The 26,176-nt window shown below is 43.6% G+C and overlaps 1 protein-coding gene across 2 annotated transcripts in view; it reads right to left on the minus strand.

Moving 5' to 3' along the window:
• Window positions 1–1,166: 1,166 nt before the first annotated feature.
• The window catches only part of DTX4 (deltex E3 ubiquitin ligase 4), a 39,998-nt gene continuing 14,988 nt past the window's right edge, over window positions 1,167–26,176 (minus strand). Inside the window, exons 2-9 of one of the 2 annotated variants that reach the window (XM_074231440.1) lie at window positions 23,914–24,640; window positions 18,902–18,963; window positions 17,625–17,786; window positions 13,994–14,055; window positions 12,890–13,042; window positions 10,615–10,776; window positions 9,857–9,946; window positions 1,167–7,784 (exon numbers count right to left, since the gene is read on the minus strand). In XM_074231440.1, coding sequence (XP_074087541.1) covers window positions 7,551–7,784; window positions 9,857–9,946; window positions 10,615–10,776; window positions 12,890–13,042; window positions 13,994–14,055; window positions 17,625–17,786; window positions 18,902–18,963; window positions 23,914–24,640 — 1,652 coding nt within the window. In that variant the 3' untranslated portion in view covers window positions 1,167–7,550. The remainder of the gene's footprint in view (window positions 7,785–9,856; window positions 9,947–10,614; window positions 10,777–12,889; window positions 13,043–13,993; window positions 14,056–17,624; window positions 17,787–18,901; window positions 18,964–23,913; window positions 24,641–26,176) is intronic. The other variant, XM_074231442.1, reaches the window with a different exon arrangement.

Raw genomic sequence — 26,176 nt, forward strand, 5'->3', positions numbered from 1 at the left:
TAATTTGTACCTAGTTATATCTGCCACAAAAGAATGGGAGCTCTTGGAGGGCAGGGAGTGTTACAACTCTTCCTCCTAATAATCTGCCTCAATCCCAAAGTCAGCATATAAAACATGGTTTTTGATTAGTTGATTTGTTACCAATATTCCATTTACTCAGGCAGAAAGTGGATAAGAGCAAATAATCATAATTCACTTTATTTTTTAATGGAATGGGAAGGAATATCCATCATTATCTTTAAAAAACCCTGAACCTGTAATTTAGTGTAGCAAGCTACTAATGATGAATTTCCTTAAGCAATGTAGCTCAGCACCTTCTCTGCAGTGTAAAAACTTCTTAAAAGAAAGGACCATCAATTCTTGAATATTTCTGTTTGCCATATTCTCAGGCAGCTTTCACTCCAACCGCAATTTGCCAATAGTCTGTTTCTCCATAGAGTCACTTGATTTCTGTCCAGTGTGCTTCCTCAAGAAAAAATGTTGTAAGCCTTGGAGTAGTTTCTAATATGAAGATTTGTTTGCATGGTGGAGTTTTTGTTTGTTTCTGGGGGGAGGGGGGTGGTTGAGTGAGTGTATGTTGTGTTGTTTTTGGGTTTTTTGGAGATAACTGGAAATAATTGACTTGTATGTTTTTTTTTGTTTGTTTTTTGGGGGTTTTTGCAAGGCAAACAGGGTTAAGTGGCTTGCCCAAGGCCACACAGCTAGGTAATTATTAAGTGTCTGAGGCCGGATTTGAATCCAGGTACTCCTGACTCCAAGGCCGGTGCTTTATCCACTATGCCACCTAGCTGCCCCGACTTGTATGTTTTATCAGTGCTGAGCTCATAGTGGATAGAAAGCTGATTTTGGAAGCAAGAAGATGAATTCAAGGCTCAATGGTGGCAGATACTGGCTATGTGACTTCAGGCAGGTTACTTACCCTCCTAATGCCTCAGACAAATTTCTAAGAGAAGATGCTGATCTGCATTTGCAGGAGGATTTTCCTCCTCTGAAGTTCCCTAAACCAAAGAAATTATAAATCTAGCCCCTATCCTTGATAGCTGGAGAATGTTACCTAATTTGTACTTTGACCTACCCCCCTCCCCCAGAAAAAAAAAATCAGATTAATTTTTGCTTTTTTTTCTTCCCCACACCCCATGCTTAATCAAATGCTTTCCCCCCAGAACATAATTTTTAGCATATGTTGTTTGAGATTATTTATGCTTCTAACCGAGGGGCAGCTAGGTGGTGCAGTGGATAGAGGACTGACCCTGGAATCAGAAGTGCCTGAGTTCAAATTCAGCCTCAGACACTTACTAATTACTTAGCTGGGTGATCTTGGGCAAGTCACTTAACCCCATTGCCTTGCAACCCCCCCCCTCCATGTATAATCGAGAGTTGAGCTAATCTCTGAATTTATAGGAAATCTTTCCCCCCCTGTTCTTAAGGAGTTCAAAGCACTCCCAATTGAAGGCATCATGGGGAAGAAAGTATATAGTAGTGTAGTATAATGATCTTGAAAAATCTGAGTTGCAGGTTTCACTCTGCTAAATTATTAGCTATTTACCTTTGACAAATGACTCTGCCTTTCTAAAGTCTAAGTCCCCAAGTCTTTCTTTAAAATGGGAATTAAAACACTCACATTACTAATTTCATTGGGTTATTATAAGGAAAGAAACTTTCAAGCTAGAATAAGTTATATAAATGAAAGTGGTTTATCCTCATCTTCTTTTTCCTCCTCATCACCTCCTCCAAATCAGATTTCAGAGAGGTAAAGGCCACACAAGTACCAGTAGAACTAGGTCTCAACTCTCCAATTTCCCTGGCTGGAACTAGTAGTACAGCAGCTTACCAGTGAACCTTTCTTTCCTCATCTCTTCCTTTTTTTTTTTTTTTTTTTTTAGGATTTTGCAAGGCAAATGGGGTTAAGCGGCTTGCTCAAGGCTACACAGCCAGGTAATTATTAAGTGTCTGAGACTGGATTTGAACCCAAGTACTCCTGACTCCAGGGCTGGTGCTTTATCCACAGTGCCACGTAGCCGCCCTCCTCATCTCTTCTCTTTCTTCAGAGTATAGTTCAGCTATCACACCCTCTTCTGTGGAAACCTTCCCAGCTAATCAATCCCCAGTTGAAAGGATTCTCTCCTTCCTCATTTTCCTGATGCATTACAAATGTTTCTCATCTTTGTCCACTCACTTCCTACCTAATATTGTGTTTGCTGTGTGTATCTCATAACTTTCCAGAAAACTGGAAGTTCCTCGATGGCACTGCCCCCCCCCCCCATCTTTTAAGCCTAGGTCCACTCACTTGGCAGATTCTTAATGTCTGTTAAATTGAATCCTCATGCCATCTCTAAAAGATCAATTATATTGGGAGTGATCCTAGGAACCTCAAAGGGTTTTTTGGAGTAAGATTGAGAGTAACAGAAAACTGCAACCATAGGCTTCAGACTGCTTTTCATATATCCAGGAGAAGAGGGTTTTTTTTTTTTTAAATACAGACCATGGGTGGAAGAAGTAGTTTGGGAGATTATTCCATCTGAGAATTCTACAGATAAAGTGATTAAAACAAATTTTAGGCAGGTCATTTTGTGTAGTTTAAACTTGGAATTAGTGGTCATCTTCCCTGGTCTCCCAACCAGGGTCCTGGTAGTAACTTCCAGGAGGTACCCTGAGCTCTGAGCACAGGCCTGGCTGGAAAGTGATGCCCTCCAAAGTATGCGGGAGAGAAAGAGGCTTCAGTGCAGTAAAGAAGATAAAATATGGGTCCTTTCAAAGAACATTCTGTATCCTCCTCTGTGCCAGTGGGGTACTTGACCTCTTGTTCTCATCCTTTTCCCACTCCAGTGACATGTGCTATTTGTGAAGTCCCTAGCACAGACCCTGGCACATTCACTGACTGCAGATGCCAGGAGGGAATCTGACTGGCAACATCTTGCAATGGAATCAGAGATTGGAAAAGTTCTTTTTATCTAAATGGCACAGTCTATTTGGGTTAGACTGGGATTCAAGAAGATATAGGTTCAAATTCTGCCTCAGAAATGTACATGGCCTTGAGCAAGACATTTAGTCTCTGAGTCTCCACTTTCCTCATCTGCAAAATGGGAATAGTAATACACTTATCTCACAGGATTTTTGTGAGGAGCAAAGGAGATCACCCACACATCTGAAGCCAGATTTGAATTCATGAATGGGTCTTCATGACTCCAAGTCCACCTCACCACTGAACGGCCTTGCAAAGCACTTTCCATACTTAAAAGTGGGGTAAATACTAGCTCTAATTAGTGAAGAAGAGGAAAGGGGAGTTGCATTCATTTGACCGTGCAGTTTTGCATTCATTTCAGATGACTCCTGAACTAGAGTTTTTGATGAATGATTCTTGAATGCCTCGAGATGACAGGGATCCCCGAGTAAACTGCAAATTGGGAGGAAGAAAAGGACCAATTTCCTTCTGTTTTCTACCGCTAGGCCATTCATTGTGGCAGGGAAAATGTCAGGTAATTCGGTTCCCCAAGAAAGGGATTCCCCCTAGCCACAGAGCCCAACACCAATAGGGCTACTGGCACAACAGTGACAATTCTTTTATTGTTCTGCACACAACCCCCACGGGCACTAGGTGTCGCTGTCCTCTAGCAGAGCAATACAGCAAAGACAGCCAAAAAACCAAACATTTTTTTTTAAACAAACAAATCGATAATACACCAGGACATTCGCCCACTCCCTCCCACCTCCCCCCAAAGCCCCAAATCAGTTCCAAAGACAACAGGTGGAAGGCAAGGGACCTTTTTCCCAACAACCTGTCCACCTAACTTCCCCTCCCACCCTCATGCTCATCATTTCAGTGGGACCTCAGGATGCCACAGGTTCCTGACCAAGTATAAAAACACAGAAAACTTCAAATTATACAAAGAAGAAAAAGAAAAGACACATACACACCCACACGTACACACACACACACACACACACACACACACACACACACACACACACCTCCTACATAGACGGAATGGGGTTTGCAGGGACTTTTACTCTAACCCCATTTGCCATGACTACAGGAGGTCTCGGATTGAAGGCAGGGCCCAGGTCATTGCTGGTGCTGGGATGGTGAGGGGCAGGACGAGAGCTCTCTCCTGGGCAGGCAATGGATATGCAGCAGGGCCTCCAGGGAAGGACAGCTCTGCCTGGGACCAGGCCCATGGGTGAGCAAGGCAATTGCCGAGGGCCTCTAGAGTTCTTGGAGCTTCTTCCTTAGCTCTTGCAGAGAGTACAGTCAGGAAACTCCTGAGCAACGTGACCAGGTCCTTTGAAGACCTCTGAAGACTACTCCCTATGCCAGGGGTGGGTAATGCCCACTGACAACTCATGGAATCACAGGCCACAGAGCACACTTTTAGAGCCAGTACATTTCTTGCTTGGCAAGGGGGAAGGAGGTGAGAAATGCCCCTACCCTCAGCTGGCACAGTGAAGAAGGGAAAATTTAGTACTGTAGGGAGAGGGCACTGTGTCTGGATTCTGCCACTTACTATCTACATGACCTTGAAGAAATAATCTCACTCTTCTGGACATTAAGTCTCCTCTATAAAATGGGACAGTTGGACTTGGTATCTCCAAAGTCCCTTCCACTTCAGAATCTATGCTCCTAGGAATCTTTAAGGTCCAAAGAATCCTCTGAATGCTATAAACTGAAAGCTCTGGGTCAGGGTAGATGAAGTACCCCCATTAATATCTTTAAAAAGGCAGTGAAAATGGCACATAAACACATCTTAGGCATCTTATGGATAAGGAAGCTGACTAGAGTCCAACAGCCCAAGTGCTTTTAACCAGAGTAAGCTGACCAACCTAGATGGACTCCCTGGGCTCTCATTTTCATGCCCTCTTCCCATCCTAATCTTCCTTGTCCCTGGCCTAGTCCTCCAGCAAACCACTCATATTATTCTTTCATACCCATTTCCCACAGGTCAACAAGTCTGTCCCCTCTTTAATTTCAACTCCTTTCAGGCCCTTCATCCATTCCAACTTTGCTGTTCCCCAACTTCTCCACTACTGACAAGCCCAGAGAACGGACCAGAGGAACAAGCAGAATGCCTAGCACCAGATGGGTGGCAGCAGCACAACTCCGTTAGGAAAGTGAAGGTCAGATTCTGAGGATTACCCTCTGCCACATTATGGGTCCCAGTTGTTGGTTTGAAAAATACTTGTCACAGCCAAGTAAAACACAGGGCCAGAATCTTCCAAGGAAAGGCACTCCTAGCTCTTCCTTCCGTGACACTGTGGGGGGGAATGGAAAATAATGGAGATGACCCAGATGAGGGGCTACTGTTTTCATGGCTCTAACCTTGAGGATAGAAAAGAGGGAAAGTGGGGAAAAAAAATTCAAAGTCTCCAGGGAGTGTGGTTGTCTGATCTCCTGCTCACCAGGGAGAGAAAATGATGAGCCTTTCACAGAAAGAAACAACCAAAAATAAAAAATAGTGGCTTATTACACAGAGGGATGAGAAATTGCCATCCGTGTTCCCTCTAGACAAAGTCGCTGGTTCTCTCCCAACTACTTTTCATTGCTGACAGAAATTTGAAATAGGTTATAGATGTCAGCATCAGCTTTTTCTTTTTCAATTGGGTGAAAACTGGGTCATAGAGCCCCTGACCACCATCATTTTAAAATGGATTCTCTGCAAGCAGCCCATGGGGCTGGCCTCCAGTCCTTATTGAAGTACCATCAAAAACCTTCCAAACATTATGAAATATATGTACATATATACGTCAGGCCCCGCAAACATGAGGCATATAAATTCAAATCCATATCCAGGGGAAATCTCCCCATACACAGTTCAAAGAACCCACCTTCTTCAAAAGGGATATATTTAGTTTCCCCTTCTCTCTGAATCCTAATTCCTCCCCCCACTGGGAGTAGATAGCAAAATAGAAGTTTGGGCCAAATGAACCCCCCTCTCTCCCAGGGATGCAATTCAGACATAGGCTAGACCAGATGTAGGTAGGGCGCAGTTCTATTCCATTTTGGAATGAATCAAGAACCCAACTGGGTTCTAACCCTGGCTTAATTAGGTCTAGAATATGGGGTTCTTTGCTTCTCTACTGTCGGGCAAAATTTTAATAGAGGAAGCCTGGTAAGTAGAAAGAACACACATTTGAAGTCGGAGGACTGGGTTCAATTCTCAGTTCTAATTACTATCAGTGGGACCTGAATTAAGTCCCTTCATTTTTCTGGGCCTCAATTTCCTCATCAGTAAGAGGGAAATAGAATAGATAATTGCCATGGTCTCTTCTCTTTCAAAATCTCTTTCTTTAGTGGAGGACAGACAGAAGGAGGCCCAAGAGTGGGACAGTGAAGATCTGTCCATGGTTCTGATCTCATCTGGGGATTGTTCAAAGAGATGATAATGTGTTCCCATGCTTCTTCCCTAATCCCTCTTTCCACTTGGTCCATTCACAGTCTGGAACAAATCACATTCCACTTTTACAGTGGGCTGCTTAAGAGCTGAGGGAAAATGACAGTGCATGTGAGTTGGTTCTGTTTGGATCCCAGTTCAAATGGTATAGGTACACACACACACATACACACACACAGAAAAACTGGGTCTGGGGCTGATGACAGCTCCAAAAAGACATGGGTATGCGGGGAAGCTGATGGGTGATACATGGAGATAGAGGTGCCCCTTGACACATACACAGATAGGACAGAGTCTGGCATGGATTCAACTCACAGTGAAAACATGAACTTAAGGGAACCAGGTCTCTATTTGGCTGGGCTGACATGAGTCAGGAGGGAAAAAGGTCAGAAAGGCCTTCTTTCCCTGAGCACAGCTCAGATGCTGGCTAGGACGGACCTGGAAGAGGGCAAGAGAATGGAGGGTCTTGGGTGGAAACCTGAACCACTCTGGGCAGAGAAGACTCAGGCTCAATTCCAGTTGATGAAACAGAGGCTGAAGTGGCCACTCCAGAGAAGAAATCCCGGAGGCCATCATCCATAGAGAACCTCATTTTGAGGAGCTGGAGGGAGCAGGTTATGGTGATGCTCCCAGAGGCTTTTACAAAAGCCTCCCTCCTCATCAAGAGCAATCATGCTGACCCCACATTGGCCAAGGCATTCAAAATCACAGCGATTTAACCGGTTCCATGCCCTCCCTCCCACCCACCCTGCACAGTGAGGGCCCTGCTCCCTTCCCTTAAGAGGGAAGGAAGCTGAAACTCTGCTCTGAAAGCAGAGTGTAAACACAAAGGAGAGACTCCAAGAGGATAGAGCCTCCAACTTCACAAGGCCCAGGGTGTGGAGTGATCGCCCACACCTCATTTAGCCAGTGCACACTGGCCTAGTCAAGCTCCCCACTAAAGGGATTCCTTGCCCATCAGGACTATAGTCTCATGGAGAACATGGTGAGTGGGACTCTTTGTCTCATGTTCCCTTTTGTATCTGATGAGGTTTATGAATGACATAGCCTATAAATGGGGCTTTCACCTGCAAAGGCGGAAGGAAAAGCAAAGGGAGAGGGACACTCCCTCAATTTCCTGCCCCGGGATGGTCAGCCCTCCCCCTATCATGCTTCCTTCAGGTATCAGTCCTTCTCCAGGGCAGCGCTGTCCTCGGCGATGCCCTGGGCAGCCAGCTCAGCTAGCACGTTGTCCAGGTAATTGGCATCTGGGTAGCCATGGCCCGTGAGGTTGGAGCCAAACTCCGTCTTGTGGTGGACTTCATTCCAGATGACTGTGTCAGACTCTCCTGTGGTGCTGGAGGTGCCCACAGCAAAGATCAGCCGACGATCCCAGGCTACCAGCAACAACTTCAGCACCTGGGAGAAACGAAAGAGGGGAGAAGACCAGATATTCAGACACCAAGATGAAGCTCAAATTGTTCCTGATCAGCATCCAGAGTCAATACAGAGACAACCCAAGTCCACCATTCAGCCTTGAACCTTGTCTCTATTGATCATGAAACCTTCCACCTAGCTGCCTCTGAACAGATAGCACAGAATACAGAGCAAAACCGCCCTTTAGGACGTAGAATGTCAGAACTTGTAGGGAAGAATGAAGAACAAGATATTAGAACTGGAACAGATCTTGGAAGGGACTTTGTAAAACAGAAATTCTGAGTTGTAAAGGATATAAGAGATCATTAAATCTAGCCCTTCCACTTTACAAATGAGAAAATGGGATTCAGGGAGAGAAATGAATGAATTGTGGTATGATGTAATGGAAAGCAAACTTGCCCTGGAGATCTGGGCTGAAATCCCAATTCTATTCTGACATTCTGAAACTCAAACAGCATCTTCAGGACATAAAGGCCTAGACCTCAATCTAGGAAATAATGCTCATTGTTCTACCTAGGTCTGATGTTAACAAGAACTCTTCCCACCTTGAGCTCATGTCCCACTTTGTTTTTGTTCTGAGTGCAGTTCAAATCAATATTAATCCTGCTTCAGGAAGGGTGTGCCATTTATTGTCTCTGGCTTCACTTGGTATCCCTATAATTTCTAAGACCACAACTCCCTTCCTCAGCTATCATTCTCTTCCATGTGGTATAGAATTCAAATTCCTAGAGGATAAAAATTAATTCCTTCTATTTTTAGTCTGGCAGGTATTGTTTAATAGTTTTTTTATTCATTGATTTCCCTATTCTAGAATCATCTCTGGCTCCACAAAGGGGTCAGCCAACATGGTTGTATTATGTATTGGGTTCAAGAATGGTTCTAGAGTCAAGATGTAGGCTGATCCTCCCTCATCATCCTGGTCCTGAAGAGTCAGAAAGAGTTGTTGACTCTTCCCTTCTTGAGCCTCAGTTTCCTTCTATGTAAAATATGTGGAAAATAGGAATAATGAAACAGCTACTCCCTGCCGTCCAGGGCTGTTGTGAAAATTAAATGGGATAATGAATATAAAAGCTCTTGGTAAAAGGTTACATAAAGGGAGGTTGGTTTTGTTGTTGTTTTTGTCAAAGATCAGACATGCTCGGAGGCCTCAACAGGCTTGTAATTTGAGGGTGTCCTGAGTGGTGCAGGATAGATAAGCCTCCTCATAATTCATTTAACCACAACCTAACCAGCCTACTGCCTTTCATTTAATAACAGCTCCCATGTGTAATGTGCTATGGTTTTGAACTCATTCCCACATTAATTATTGTATTTAGTCCTCACAACAACTCAGTGAGATAAAGACAACAGGTGTTACTGGATGAGGATTCATTTGACATAAGTAACTGAGGCCTGTTAATAAAGTGAGTGGACTTGTCCTGGGTTGGGGGAAGGAACTCAGCAGGTCAGATGGGGCTAAAATTCGAATTTGGGATTCCTGGCCAGCCTGCCTTTCTCCTGATCATCAGTTCAATCACCTTGTCTCTAGAGTGGGGGTTCTTTATCTTTTTTAATGTTTTGAATCCTTATGAAAGTCTGCTGAAGACTGTTCTCAGAATCACATTTTTAAAATATATAAGGTTTCAAAGGAAACCAACTAATATTGAAATACAGTTATCAAAATAGTAAAAATTTTAGAAAATATTTTAGAGTTCATGGAATCACAGACTGTAAGTTAAGAATGTCTGTTTAAGACAGACCACATCATAGTCAGTTAAGACTAAGCATACTGTCAGTCAAAGGAAATGGAAGAAATTTGCCCTCATAGAGCAATATATTGCCTGAGAAGTTCTAGAGGATGAGAGGGATCCAATTCCTAGAAAGAAGCAGATTGGGGGAAGGAACGTATCTCTCTGGCCAAAGGACTACTCTGGCTACCGTTTCAAGGTCACTATCACCTCCTGAACAGAGAGAAAGAGCCAGGGTTGACCTCAAGCTTTCTTCATTCTGTATTTGGTAAGAAATAGGATTCCAAGTTAAAAATAAATTCCTTGACCTTAGGAAAAAGTTCTCACCTTCCTCCCTTTCTCACTATCTGGGAGGTAACAATGTCGAGGGAAACCCCGGGCTGTGAAACTCTTTCCAGGATTCGGGTGTTCTGGTCCCTGACGAAATAAAAGAAACACAAAAAAGTGATTTTCCAAAGTATTTGATTCAGAAAGATCACCCAAGTCAATTCACCTCAAACAACATTCAATTCCATCAGTACAAGAAGAAGAGGCAGGGGTGTACACAGGTTATCAGCAGCAGCCCCTGCCAGATCTGTCAAAACATGTTCTAAAGTTCCACCGGCTCTGACATTCCATGTTCTAAACCCCTGCCAGATCCACGTTCCATGTTCTAAGTCCCCTTCCTGCTGTAAAAAAGCCCAAGTTCACTAACCCTGCCAATTACGATGTGCCCATTTTTTAAAGGACCAGCAATATATCTGCTGGAGTCCTGGGAACCAGAAAAAAAGCCTCCCGAGACTGGGAGGGTAGGTACATCATGTCAAATCCTAAGGGCTAACACCAGTTTGTGATTTTCCCTCTCCAAACCTTGGCTTCCTTAAACTGAAAAATAGCCCTAAAAGCTATTGAACTCCTTAACTTCTAGGGTTGTAATGAGGAAATTCCTTTTCTGTGGATGAAAAAGAAAACTATCGAAATGTGTTTCTGTTGCTGCCATTGTTTTAACAGAGAAAGGCTTCCCATCAGCACCTGAGCACTTTTCAAACCTAACCTTCAACAAGGGAAGTTCTAGAAATTTCCTAAAACCGCTCTCCCATGCTCACCTGAATCCCTGGGGGGATATTGTAGATTATCCGAATGGTTTTACAATCTGGGTGCCCAGGCAGGGAGTGGGGGATGAGGTGATACTCCATCTTCCCAGGGGGCTGGGTCCCTGTCTTGACTCCATAAATGGTTTTGCAGGTTGGACACTGCAAACTTCCATCCTGTAGAGGAAGCAAGGGACAAGAACAGCTGAAATGAGGAGACAGCCTTGGAGAAAATCTCCAAAGACAGAAGGAGGAGGCAGAGGAAAATATGAAGGCAGGTCAAACTCAGAGCAGACCTCTTATCCTCACTCACTCCCATTTTTCCTAAAGAAGGGGCATAACTCAGACTAAAACAATGTAGTGGGAAGAACACCGGTAAGAGGTTGGGAAGAGAGTGGGGTTCTCTTGGCCACTTCACTGCTCATCAGTCACATGACCCAGATCATTTATCCCTTTTGGGGATTTAGTGTCCTCAGCTGCAAAATAACATGTTGGACTCCATTATATTTAAGATCTGAGCTGTGATATTTTATATTCTCAAGTCTCTTTTAGTTCTAACATTTTTGTATGCAAAAACTGCTTCCAGATCTAACATTTCATGTTCTGTGTTCTAAGGTCCCTTCCAGTTCTGACAAACTGAGGCTGGAAGACTGCCTTTGGGTACATTATAATTTTTTTCTGTGGGGGTTAGACTAGATAGCTGCTGAGGTGGTTCTTGCCAAGGCTCCAATTATGTGAGTTCTAGATTTTCAAGGTGAATCAGTTTTAACATTCTATGTTCTTTGTTCAAAGATTCCTCAGAGCTCTGACATTATATACCTTAAAACTCCTCCCAGATCTGATATATTCTATGTTCTAAGGCCCATCCCAGTTCTAAAATTTTAAGTTCTAAGTTTCTCCCTCATCCAGTTCTGAAGTTTTATACATTAAGACTCCTCCCACTTCTGATATTCTGTGTTCTAAAGGTCTACGTTCTAAAGTCTCCTCCGACTCCAGTCGGACATTCAATATTCTGATCTTTTTCTAAGAGACTGCGGCTCAAGGTCCCCATCCCTGCCAATACCATGAAGAGATTCATGCCACTCTGCATCTACTTCCTCTCCTGCAACACAGGTTGATCTACCACATCCAGTTGATATAAGAAAAAGCCCTTCATAGGGTGCAAAATCTAGGACGGTGTGAACTCTTATTACGTATTTTTTAGTCTTGATTATGATCCTAGGCCTGTGCTAGGTGTTGTGAGTCATCCAAGTAAATAATTCAAGGAGATGATAGTCTTTTTTTTTTTAGGTTTTTGCAAGGCAATGGGGTTAAGTGGCTTGCTCAAGGCTACACAGCTAGATAATTATTCAGTGTCTGAGACTGGATTTGAACCCAGGTACTCCTGACTCCAGGGCCGGTGCTTTAGGCCACCTAGCCACCCCCACTACGCCACCTAGCCACCCTGATGATAGTCATTTTTTAAGGACCAAGATAGACATAGACAGATATAACTAGGTCCAAGAGGCCAAAGATGCTGCTGCTAAGTTGACCAGTTTAACAATTCTGCAAATTCTAAGCAGACCTCACACTGGAGGTCGCTGACTCTTGAACACAAATGAGCTTAAGGCTTCTTCAAAGCCTCTGGAAATTCCTTTAGCCCATGCTGATTTTTCCTTTTTCAGACATCAGAGAATCCCAAAATCTATAGGTTATAAAGGACCTAAGCTGCCATTTCTTCCTAGTCTGTACTCAATCAAAAATTCCCCTCGACAAAATACCAAAAGAGTCCTCTACTTTAGTCGATGCCCTCCAGTGAGCACAAATTCTCTGCCTCTTCAAGACTGCCTATTCAAGACTATGGGATCATTCCAATAATTAGGAGGTCCTTCCTGATATCAATTCCAAGTTTGCTTCTTTATACTTCCATTTGTGGCTCCTACTCCTGTCTCTGGTTTCATGGAGAGAGAGACTATTAACTCTTCTGTATGATGAGCCTTCAAATACTTGAACATAGCTATCATATTCCAACTCTGGGACTTCTTTCTTCCATGCTAAATACCCTTTAGTTGATCCACATATGACATGGCACTGAAACCCTTCATCATCCTGAATAACCACTTCGCAACATCACCAAGCTCTTCAATGCCCTTCTAAAGGGTATTACTCCTCAGTAATGAATAATGTAGAAAGTCTTAGATCTGACAAAAATGGCACCTAAGCTACCAGCATAACTTATCTTCTTCCTAAGGGTTTCAGAGGTACCAGAAAAGCTTGGAGTCCACCCAGACAAGCAGACCTCAAAACATACCTTGTTTCCATTATTGTACATAGCAACCAGGCAATATAGGTGATAGATGTGACCACATTTGGACAATTTTCCCACCAGGTCTGGCTTGACTGTTGGCTGAGGGCCCTTATAACCTGAAGGTGCTGCAAGGCGCTCCATACAGATGGTGCAATCCTGTGAGGATCAAATAAAGAAAAAGGGCTCCTGAGATCATAAACATCACAGAGGAGAAAATAGAAACCCACGATAAGGAAGAAATATATCCAAGGTCATATCGTTTCTCAGTACCAGGGCTTGGACTCCAGCTCAAGTTTCAGAAGATTGAGGTCTGGATCTTAAAGATCATCTAGAGCAATCCTAATTCCTACCCCCCCACACACTTTATAGCTGGGGAATTAGAAGCCCAAAAAGGTAAGGGAACTGGCTCTCCCTCTGAAGAACCAAAGTAGTAGGACTGAGACTGAATCGAGATTGTGGGAGGGTCTTAAATGTCAAACTAGGTTGGGGGGTCTTAACCTGGGGTCTGTGACCTTGCATGTTTATGCATATATGCATTTAGATGTGTATGTGTGTATTTGCATGTATATTTGTCTACATGTGTTTTATAAACTATGTTTCAATGTATTTTATGCACTTAAAACCATTTTTTCTCAAGAAGGAGTCAAAGACTTTGCTAACCTGTCAAAGATACAAAAAAAAGGTGAATAATCTATGGCCTAGGGGCGGCTAGGTGGCGCAGTGGACAAAGTGCCAACCCTGGAGTCAGGAGTACCTGAGTTCAAATCCGGCCTCAGACACTTAATAATTACCTAGCTGTGTGGACTTGGGCAAAGCCACTTAAGCCCATTGCCTTGCAAAAAAAAAAAAAGCCTAAAAAAAATGAAGAACAAACAATCTATGACCTTTATTAGGTTTTTCTAATGGACACTAGAGGTAAGAGGGAGCTACTCAAGATCTTAGAGAGGATGAGTAACTTGGGGAGACCTATGTCTGAAGGAAATTATGTTGGTAGATGTGAAAGGAACTTTGGTGGGAGTCAACCATAGAATTAATAGTGCAATGTTTAGAGATGAGCATCTGAAACCTAAACTGGCAGTCCCAATCTGAGCTCTGATGGAGACTTACCTCATCTGGGGGGTGGCGCACTTTCTGCAGGTACTTTTTCAGAACTTCTTCTGGAGTCTTCCCTGTAGGGATAAGATAGAGAAAGGAGGTCATGGGAATGGGAAGAACAGTGATGACAATGACAAATATGACCAACATTTATTAAATATCTTCTGGGCACAGAGTACCAGGGGAGGAATAAAGTTCTGATAAGACAGTGTCTTGTAAAGAGATAAAATCTACACACACACACACACACACACACACACACACACACACACACACACACACAGCTGGAAAGAACTTCAGAAGCAACAGAATATCCCCTTTGTTTACAGTTGAGAAAACTGAAGAAAATGATGTGACTTGCCCAAGGTCAAACAGTATTAGAAGGGATTTGAATATAGATCTTCCTATCCAAAGATAATATTTTTCCCACTGCACAAGAAACTGATCAAAGGTAAAAATTAAAAGGCTAAATGAGATTTGATATGAAATGTGGTGACTAACCAGGGAAAGGTCAATACAAGTTTCTGGAAGGAGGTAATAATCAGTTGGACTTGCAAAAATGAGTAGAAATTCAAGAAGTAAGGGAAGAAGGACACTGAGGCATGGGGATATGAGTCCCACCACTGGGGTATGTGTTTTGGAGAACAGGGATTCAGCAAGAACAGAGTCTGCAGGAATGGGAAGAATCTGGGATAAGGTGGAAAAGCTGAGGGGTGCCAGAGCAGGGGAGGACCTGAAGGGTAAGCAGAAAAGATCCTAACTGACTCATTCAGCAAGAGGGAGACCCAGATAGTTTTTGAACCCCAGAGCTATGATCAGCTCTGCAAACAAAAGAGATTATTCAGGCAGAGGTATTAAGGATAAAATAGACAGAAGCTTCAAGGTGATGGAAACAACCAGACTAATGAATCCTTCCTGGGACAAGTATAGTCAAAGAATGAAGAAGGAGAAGGAAAGAAGAGCAGGGGAAGAAGGGAGAAAATATGAGAGGATATGGAGAGGAGAGGGGAGGGGAGCACAGGAGAGAGGACAAGAGGACAAGGGAGGGGGGCCAGAAGAGAAACATAGCTAAAGAGAAACTAGGGTTCCTGGCAAAGGGGGAAGACTGGGAAGGCATTCAGGGAAAGAGCAGGGATTGAGTAGCTGGGAAGAGAAGAGCCAGTCCTGATGATCATGGTTTAGGGGTAGAAAATGAAAACAGCTGCATAATCTTCAAGTCTATGAGAGAGGACCCTGTATAAAGATGCACAATAGAACAGAGATACAATGCTAGCACTGAATTCAGAAGACCTGAGTTCAAGTCTAGCCTGGTCACTTATTGGTTGTGTGACAGAGAGTAAGGAATTGATAACTAGGTCCTGTAACTTCCCAGTATTCAGTTATGATAATAAAGTAAAATAGAGTCATTGTTTTCAGCCCAATGGAAATATACAATGTGAATTCAAATAATACTTCAGGGAATTCCTTCCCTGCTAATTGAGACCTAGTTGTAATCTCTGAGTTTTAATTTTTCTGCTCATAAAATATGGATAATATCACTGAGACTCTACCTCAAAGCATTCTTTGAAGAAGAAGGTTTTGTTGACTGTTAGAAAAAAGAGAAGGTATAGATTCAAGCATGGCCTCTGACACTCACCAAGGGAAGGGAACCTCCATTACATCGTGTCTGCTGTTTTCTAGGTACTACTCTAAGCACTTTACAATTATTATCCTATTTGGTCTTCCCAGCAATTCTGTGAGGTAGATGTTGTTCCTATGATCATTTTAAAATCGAGGAAACTGAGAAAGACAATGATTAAATTACTTGGCCAGGTTCACAGAGCAAGTGTCTGTGATAGATGTGAACTCAGGTCTTCTTGAGCCCAGGTTCGGTGCTCCACCACACCACCAGTTGCCTTGCTGCCTATATGATGTTGGGGAAATCACTTAACCTCTTTGTGCCTTAGTTTCCTCATCTGTCAAGTGAGGGGATTGGGCTAGATGCCATCCGTGGTCCATCTATTCAAATTCTAAATCTAGGCAGTTGGGACCCTATAAACTCAAGTCATAGGATCAAAAGGAATCCAGGCGCCTTAGTGACAATCTAGGCCAATGGTGTCAAGCTTAAATAAAAAAAACCAATACCTGTGGGTATCATATTGACTTAGAAAAACACAAACTAATATTACCTATGTTATGTTGTGTTGTATTTTAATGTATTTTGTTAAATATTTCCCAATTACATTTTGGGTTTGGGCTACATTTAAAAGTTTCAAGTTTGACTCTTCTTATCTAAACCAATCTCCTCTTTTAACAAATGAGGAAGCTGAGCAAGGAAAGGTGAAGCAAACTGCTGAAGATCACACAAAAGTTTGAACCTTGATGTTCTGACCTACTTAGAAATGAGCAAAATGAGCCTCTAGTTTTTCATTCTATTGTTTTTGTTTTACTATTTCTCGATGTCTCATAAAGTCATCATCTATTTGCACAATTCTAACTTTTAAGGAATTATTTTCCTCAGTGAGGTTTTATCTGTCCTCTTCCAAATCAACAATTCTACTGTTTAAGGAGTTCTCAAATTCAGTCTCTCTCTCTCTCTCTCTTTTTTTTTTTTTGCAAGGCAATGGGGTTAAGTGGCTTGCCCAAGGCCACACAGCTAGGTCATTATTAAGTGTTTGAGGCTAGATTTGAACTCAGGTCCTCCTGACTCCAGGGCCGATGCTCTATCCACTACACCACCTAGCCACCCCTCAAATTCAGTCTCAAAGTGTAGCAAGCTAAAGTCTTACAGGTGAGTTCTTGGGTTTCCAAGTATAGCTTCCTACAAGATTATAATAGGCTCTGGTGAGTTTCTTATTCACAACTTATGATAAAAAAAAAAACAATCCAGAGCTTCAGACACCAAACTAGTGGCACCCCTCCATACCCCCACTAAAAGATATGGTCAGAGATAGCCACAGTTAACCTCTAGAGTTGACAAGATCACCCAAGACATAGTCTCAGAAAGACATTTAGCTCTCAGTGACCCAGGTAGCTCTCTAAGATTAGATAAATTGCAAAATAGGTATCAACCTGCATTGGTGAAGTGAGTTCCCTCAGTGGGAGTGTCTCACTCCAAGTGAAATTACAAGTCTGATTTATTAAAAAAGATTCAAAACCATTTTAAGATTTCTATGATCCAATGAAGACTTATCTCAAGTGGAAGTTAAAGGAAATGAAATTAAGTCATAGTTTTGTCATTTTGGGATTTTGGAGCAGACTAGAACGTAATTGATCTTCCCCACAAGTTCTCTCCATTACGTTAGTGTTGAAGCTTATAACATGAAATGTCATAAATAGGAGGGTCCTGAGAACACTGTGAGAGTTGAGAGGGTTCTTCCAATAAATAATGGCAGATCTTTAAGGGCATTTCGAGTCTAAAAGCTCAGAGACTGGAGAGACCTTAAAACAGAAATGAAAGATTTGGACAAACCCTTAGAACATAAGATATCAGTCAGCATTGGGAAAAGGACTAGAACATCTGATCTATTTCCTCATTTTTCAGATAAGGATACCCATAAGGAAGAAGTGACTTGCCCAAGGACACACAGCTAGTGAGAAAGATGAACCTTGAACCCCAGCTCTTCAGACTTCCCACTCCCTAGTGAAGCTGGAAGGAGGATACCTTTCTTGGCTTGTTTTTTTGTAGTCTTGCGGCTTGTGTTGGAGACCCCTGGGATAGATTTGATTTCACTCTTGCTGACAGGAGGAGGGTGCAGGACCAGCTTAGGAGGTCGGGTGAGGCATACCGGTAATCCCGCAGCACTCATAAGTATTCCTGTGATTCCTAAAAGAGAAGCAGGCAAAGGAGAACAGATGACGAATACATGAGGATCCCCATTCCCCTCCTCCCAGCTTCCTAAGAGTCATTGACTCCCCCCTGACCCCAACCTCTACTCCCCTCTTTCTAAATTCTCTCAAGCATCACCCTGTGCATTCCCCTCCTCCAATCCCCCTTTTGTTCCCCAAAGACATTCAAATCCTCTCTCTCTCTCTCTCTGACAAAAGAAACTTTCCCCTTTATTTTCTCGCCTCCAAGTCCCACCTGCCATGCTCAAACAGAGCCAGAATAAGCCATGTCTGCTTCCCTAGGCAAAGGTTGACAATTGTATCTCTCCCATGTCATTATTCAATGGAGTATATTTAAGCCTCCCACATGGGCCTTGAATGATCACAAAACAAATTACCACAAACCATGGAGAGGCCCCATTTTCTGGCATTAAGAAAATGTGCATCTATAAAGTCATAGTAAAGGGTATTATCTATCCAAGGAGGTCAAGTCAGAAAGGTCCCATTTATGCCACAATAATCAGAGCAATACTTTTTGTGAAACTAAAGGAAACAGAGTGGGCACTCACCGGTTGGGGGAGAGCTAAACACATTGTGGGAGATTCATGAAATGAAATGTTATTGAACCACAAGAAATGATGAAGAGGAGGAATGAGGAGACACATGGGAATATGAATATGATTGGATATAGAATAAATGAAATAGAAGCCTAGAGGAATATACTCATTGACACAATGATGATAACTATCCAAACAGGAAAAGAAAAAGAAGAAAAAAGATGAGAAAAAGAAAATACATTGTTATTACAGTGTCCAATCTTGGCCTTGAAGGAGAGATACCCCACCCTCCTTTTACTAGATGTTGGGAACTGTCCTATCAGACACGGCTGCTACATTGGCTTAGTTTGCTGAACTGCTGTTTTTTTTGTAACAGAGACAGCTCAGGTATGTGGGGGGTGGGGTGGGAGGCAAAGCTAAATATGAAAAAAACTCAAAGATAATTATAAAACTTGTAAGTAAAAAAAGAAATAGGAACGTGTCCCTTTCATCACCCACTTATATGGGTGCCAGGCAACTGGTGATATTGGGTACAAAGCCAAAGGGTGCCTCTTACCTGCTAAGGCAGGATTCACAGGACTGGACCCATTAAGATTCTTCACTGGGACTGTGGGAACACTTTGAAGGAAGGGAAAAAAATCCATTATTATGTATTCTATCTGTGGATGTGGATGTGGATGTGGATGTGGATGTGGATGTGGATGTGTGTGTCCCTTATAATCCAGAATCTGTAACCCAATAGTTCTCCTTTCTCTTCCCTCCCAGGTCTTCCACTCATACTCTGGGTGCCATGAGGGAAATACGTACTTGATCTGGGTCTCCAGTTCCTCTTTTGTTGATGGGATTGGCCTAGATCAGGGGTAGCCCCTAGGTCAGATTCTGCCTACTACCTGACTGGTATGGCCCCAGGAGACAGGAAAGGAAATTACAAATGTAAAAACCATTCATTCTAAGCTCTTAAGAACTAGGGAACTAAGGGACTGTTTCCCTTTTTGTCACCTACAATGTTGCTGACTTAATAAATGCATGTTTCCATCCACTGAACCCTATGATTCTCTTAACACTCAGAAAAATTCAGAATCAGGGAATATCTCTGATTAGGGTTCAAAGCCTTTTTCAAACATAACCTGGGCTGCATCATATTTAGCACTTCTTAGGGACCCTTTTCAAAAGGAAAAGAAGTTGCAGCTCTCTGAAGTATTCAAGGGAACAGGCTCATTGGGGATTGTGCATACCAAGGAAATCACAGTTTGAGTCTAAAAACAACTCCCCAAATACTAATAGGTTTTGTGCAATAAGACCTGAGCCCATCTGAACAGAGAGATGATGAGCTATCTCCTTTCCCCAGATCAAAGAGGCAAACAGGAAAAGTGAGCTTTCCACAACTACCAAACTACCTACTCCACCCTTCCCTTGGGGCACTAAGGGGACAGGTGCTTATTATGGGTAGTGGAGGAAGTGGGGGGAGGGTAGCCTCCTACCCCTTCCACAGAAGCCCAGTCCCGGGACCTTTGAACAATTGCCTCTGATGTGAAGAGAGAACTGGGTTCAGAGGTTGAACCTGGGTTCAAATTCTGCCTCCCATTTTCACTCGTTGTGTGACACTGACACCTTCGCGTGAAGCCAAAGGAAGCATAAGTTTGAAAATTTAGAGACTTCTTCGCTCCATGTGTTCACCCAATCTGTGGCAAACCTTTTTGAGCTCACATTGGTCTGATCAGGACCATGAAGGAAATCATCCAATCAACCTCCTTGTGCCTCAGTTTCCTCACATTTAAAATGATTATTGGCTATTAACTTCAATAGCCACTGGAGTATACCCAGGGGTCTAAGAGGGAAACAAAATGGATGTAGACACAGGGATGCAATGAACAGGATCCAAGTTTGCATCCAAGTTTGCTCTAGAACTGGAAGAGCATTAAGGAAAAAAGAAAGCAGGAGCAGGAATCATCCCCTAATGAGACCTGGTCTCAAGAAGGAACTGGCGACAACTCATGCAAGGCCTGACAAAAAGGAAATGGCAGTGGAGCTTTGGGATTATGGGAAGAGGAGAAGAGCAGAATGGGACTGGGGACACTCAGTTTAGGGAGATATCAGAGCAAGGAGGATTCCTAGATGCACAAAGGTGGGGAAGGAGTGTCCATTGTGACTGACTCTACAGCCTGGGTGACCCTGATTAGACATATCAGTTTACTCATCTGCAAAATGAGGGAGCTGGTTAGATCATTTCAAAGATCCAAATTCACAGCCTAGTTCAATCACTATGTTAGTCTGAGAGTTTTCTCCCCACATAGGAACATAGGTTTTAAACTTGGATAGGGTTTTTAAAGAACTATTTTCCCAACAAGGGGGCAGGGGTTTTAACAACAGCACCTGCTCCCACCCCCCATTCCCTCAGTACTTTTTAACTGTCTTCCATATGTTCTCAACGATCATCATCAGGGGTGATCACCACCACAACTGTCTTTCCAAAAGAAAGTCCCCATCTCAGCTGATATGTTGCTGTGATTTGGGTGACAAAAGCCACCTTTGTTCCCACAAACTGGACTGGCAGGTTTCCACACCTGACCCAGGACAAACAGGAAACAGCAGCAAAGGACAGGTAGAAAGCAGGCCCAGCTGGGCAGTGAGGCCCACATGAGTAAGAGTAGGAAAGCCAAAGAACATATGTGTTCACACACTCATGTGAGGAGGTGAAAATTCCCTCTGGACGCCCGACCAGGCTAGAGGTGGTTTCATGGGAGAAAGAGAACTAGAATGGTAGTTAGGGGTGGGGAGAGGCAGGAAGTTAGCTTCTCCAGCATCTACTAGTGATCTTAGAGAAGTGATTGCCCCATTTGAAAAATGACCTGATGACTTCTAAGATCTCTCCCAACTTGGGCATTCCATGATCTAAGGTCTGTCCCACCTCTGACATTCTCTGTCCTAAGTCATTTAACCTAAGGTCTTGCCCACTTCTAGCATTTGAGATCTTAATAAATATCTGTTGGGTATTTAAGATCCCTTGTTCTGTGTTCTGGAAATTAAATTCCATTCATTCTAATGTTCTATGTTCTAAGATTCCTCCAGCTCAGAAACTCTATGATAAATACCCATTTTCCATCTATTATCAAGAACCCAATGATTCTTTCCTCAAGAATAGAAGTCCCCTATAGCTTTCTTTCCTTTCCCATACCCCTTGCTCATCTAAGACAAAAAAAAAAAACTAGGAAAAAACAGAGGCAAAGGCCATCGTGACAGTCAAGCCCCAGTGGAACCCAGAGGGGATAAATATAACTGTCAGACCTCCTCAGGGCAAAACTTCTATGCTAGAGTGGGTCCCTGAGTCAGTGTCGGGCCTATATTTCTTATCAAGCTCTTGCTTCACACAAAACCAAAATCTGTAATACTGAGCTCCCTAAAAGATCCACTCGGTGCCAAAGTCCACATTGATCACACCTTCTGTAAGTGCCCAAGCTGTTCACATTGAGCCCATCCCTTTGAGAAGAGGCAGAGACAGGAGCCATAATCCATCACAGCTGCCAGGCAGCCCTATTTGGGCCAGCCTGCCCCAACTGTGCTGACCAATCAGAATACTCCTTATTTGTTTGGCTGTTTGGCTTTCTCTAAACTGGAGGAGGGTGCCTCATAAACCCAAAAGACTTGATCTATATGATTGAGAAAATGAAAAGACTGGAAAGGGGTTGGGGGGAGGGGGAGGGTGGGGAGACATCTCTGTAGAAACCATAGTGAGAAGCAGGGGTTTTCACGGAGATAAACACACCAGTCCAGGAATCTCCAGAGTCGGACAATGGTCTGTCACTACGGTAACTGAGGCCTAGCTAGAGATAGAGAAATCACTAATCTAGAGGAGACACACAGAGGGACAATTCCCGCCCTCCCAGCATACATACCAGTCCCCCCTTCTACTCTTTAGAAACCCCCTGCTTGTCTCACTGAATAATTCACAGGGTCTTTTGTGCCCCCAACCCCCAAACCTTCTCTATCCCATTCCTACTGCCCATCCCCTCTTTTTTTCCGTGGGAAAGTTGCTTGAAGGGGTCATGGGCAGAGGGGAGGGGGAAAAGGGGTGAGCTCCGACAGAAGGCCGATGGCTAAGTCAGACAAAGGGGGATAACACGCTAATTAAGTGGCCAAGAAAGGGCTGAGAGAAGATGGGTTTGGGGGTGGGGGGGTCAGGGGAGGAAAGACTGGAGGAAGAATGGAAAAGGAAAGGCTTGAGAGATATAGGGAGAGGCCTCTCTTGTCAAGGCAACAGTATAAAGGAAGAAAGAAACTACTTTCTATAGTCCTTTTGATACACCATTACCCACCCCTTCATCCCTACTCCTGGCCTATACTTCTACTGGCATTTAAAGAAGAGGAGGGAGAAGAAAGAACAGACAACCAACTCACCCATTAGGACTCAAAGGGATTCAGGTCTCCTCTCCCCCAGTTTATATCATTGGGGTTTCCTAGCATTTCAAAAGACACCAGGAGTGACCAGGGACATATGAGAATTGATACCACAAATGGTTCATGGATCTTGGTTGAAAATATTTAATGACTGGGGTTGAGCATGTCAGAGATGGGACAGAAGGAGGGAGACTAGCCATCTTTCTCCCTTTGTATTTACCTCCCAAGGAGCTTGACCAGTTTAGAAGATTCCTATCTTTAACAAGAGGACTAAGGCCCTCTTCAGCTTTTATAGTTTAAAACTCTTTGATTCCACTTTGGGTAATACCATGTTCCCAAGTATGGTAATCTAGTTGAGGGCAGGGAGGATTTCATTTTTAGCTTTGGTTCTCTGGTGCTGGAACTGGACCAAATTGAGCCTCATATTGGAAACAAGTTTTCATAGACCTAAAATAGCCCTAATCATTTTGGTCAGCCAAGGAGTACAGACAGATCTGGAAATTTTTTCAAAAAGAAAAATAGCCTGGAGAGGTCAAAGGATCACAGACTTTGGAAAAAAAGGAACACAACGAAAGGATCAGTTAAAGAATGGGAGAAAAGAGTCAAAAGTAGATCACCCAACTTTGGACAAGACTACCTTAACTCTCCACTTAATACTGATCATCACAGCTAAGAGGAAAGAATTTTCTAGGATTTATTGCTGTGAGGAAGCTTGGCCATCATCTAGTTCGGTCCCTTAAAGATGAGGAAACTGAAAGATTCAAGGCAATGAATTTCCTAGAATCAGATAGATTGAATGCAATGAGGCAGGATCTGAACCCAGATCTCTCTGATTCTAAGTGTGGTACCCTAATCACTCCTCTATGCTTCTTCCTCAAGACAGCTGAACTTCTCTGAAATGATACTGGGAATTACAATGTGAGCCTCCTTCATTGATACCAAATGCAAAGTTCTTCCCACCAAACCACCAGAGAGACATAGAACAGAAGCTCAGCTCAATTCCCTCTTCTGCCTCAATTGTTAACTTGACTGCTCTTATTTCAAACTGTCATTATTCTAATCTAGCATTCCACAGGATAAAGGGGGAAATGATGGAGAGTTCCAGACTTCTTCAAGATCACCCTTAAGCTTACAGTTGTGTTCCCTCAGCATTGAAGAAATGGAGACACCTACCCAGAAGCAATCAACACTCTGGACTGGGCGATGGCGAGGCGCTGCAAATTGGTACGATTCAGAGTAGCTAGGGCTACCCGCCCATTCTTGCTGGTGGCCCCTGGGGGGCTGGCTGGGGAGGCTGAAGAGGTCAGGGCCGGTGTGCTCGTTGCCTGTCTCCTGTTCACCTGCGAGGTCACTGTCTTCCCTGGGCCCCGAATGGTACCCATCCCATCCAGAGACTTGGGCCCAATACCTGGAGGTGGGGGCAACTTGGTCCCACTAGGGGGAGGCATGTTTTTCCGGGCAGGCATGGGTGGTAGCAGGCCCATGCCACCATTGGCCCCAGCAGCTGCCTTGACACTCATCACCAAGAGGCACTGTGGGCAGGAACACGGAGGGCCTGGGGGGGAGCTGGTTGTGCCCTGGCTGACCGGCCAGGACTGAGACTTAGGTAAAGTGCCTGTGACCATGGGGTAGATGAGGTCAAGGCGGTGTCGGATATGACGTTTCCTCTGGGTCTGCCTGTTGATCTGACTCATCGTGCCGAAGTCGATGACATAGCAGAAGCCAATGGAGGTGAGGTCAATCCAGGGATGCTGCTTCTCATAGGCATGCTGGATGGTGATGCCTACCTCCATGTCGTAAGGGGTCCAAGAACCATTGTCATTCTCCCACTCCCAGACCACACCTTTTCCAGGTGCTGAGGCTGGGTCATAGTAGCTTCGACGGACAGGACGGAGGGTCCCTGCCAAAGATAAAGAGGAGAGAGTGAGATATCCCTCCCAGAAACATGCCCATATCCCCTTCTTCTGGCACTGGGACCCTAAGCAGTGTTGCAACCATGTAACATTGAGTAATTCCATTTCTGAGGCCCTCAGTTTCAATGTCATCTTTATGAATAACATTTATGGTCATATTTCAGGTACTGTGCTTATACCCTCCAATCCATTTTGCAGCTGAGAAAACTGAGGCAAACAGAAGTTTGGAAAGGGGTTCAATCAGTGACGGAGATAAGTTTTGAACTCAGGTCTTCCTGACTCCAAGATCTAGATCCTATCATCTATGCCACATGCCTCCTCTTCACTCCCTACCATTGCTAAAAGAAGTTGGACTAAGTTGTTTTTTTTAATTCATCCCACAAACATTTATTCTGTATGTACTCTGTGCTAAGAAATATATTAGAGGTTGAGGAAGTTATATAGCAAGTTATGTTTTAGGCTCCCTCAGCCTTAGTCTCCTCATCTGTCAAATGAAGTCATTAGATTTGAGGGCTTCTAAGGGATCTTCCAGCTCTAATTCAATGGTCTTGTAATCCTGCCCCAGGACAGCTTTCCATTACATAGAGAGAACACACACACACACACACACACACACACACACACACACACACACAATCACAAACACACCATAAACATGAGGACAGATATGGAGACAATACTCCTCTGGGAGAGGGCAAAGGCTAACTAGGGTAGATGCAATGAATCTCCCACTAAAACAGAATTAAATTATGCAGGAAGAAGGAGAAAAAGGAGGAAGAATAAGAGGAAGAGGAGGAGGAGGAGGAAGAGGAGGAGGAGGAGGAAAAGAAAGAAGATGAAAAAGAAGAGAAAGAGAATGAAAACTAAATAAATTTATCTAGTTCCTTCCCTCTAAGGGATTCCAAGTACCACAAAGATGCTATCCCTCTAATGTTCAATCTTGCTGGGACATATAGAGAGGAAGGGAAGAGACAAAGGTTATCACAGACACTTTGCATGGGGAGAAATTGCGGGATGGGAAGCAAGAGAGTGCTTTCCTTCAGGTTTTATTGTCCTTCAGTGACAGAACAGGGAAGCAAGAGAATACTAACGCTCCAGCGCTACAGTTAAAGGACTTTGCCCTCCATTTCTGTGTTGGGAGGGTGAGAAACCTATGCTCAGGGAAGTATCATACTTAAAACCCCTATGATTGTGATCCCAGGATCTTGCATTGACCTAGCTGAGGGTCACATAGCTATTAAGTGGAAAGACTCCAAGTCAGGCTTTAATTCCAATGCTTTCTACAGATCATGTTGCCTCTCAGCACACCTCCAAGAGCCCAGGGAGCTCAGTCTTCCCAAGTTTCTGTTGTGTTCTTCCAGTTCTGCTTCCACCAACTCAAGCCTACAAACAGGTCCCCTCTCCAATCAGTGATCATTCCATGAAGGAGCCCCAAAATAAAGCACTGAGATGGGCAACAAGGAAGAGGGAGGGCCTCAAGGATGCAGGAATTTTAGCATCTGTCAGCTTTATCACCAACCATC

This window comes from Macrotis lagotis, chromosome 3, assembly GCF_037893015.1.
Source record: "Macrotis lagotis isolate mMagLag1 chromosome 3, bilby.v1.9.chrom.fasta, whole genome shotgun sequence".
In the NCBI taxonomy this organism is placed as follows: Eukaryota; Metazoa; Chordata; class Mammalia; order Peramelemorphia; family Peramelidae; genus Macrotis; species Macrotis lagotis.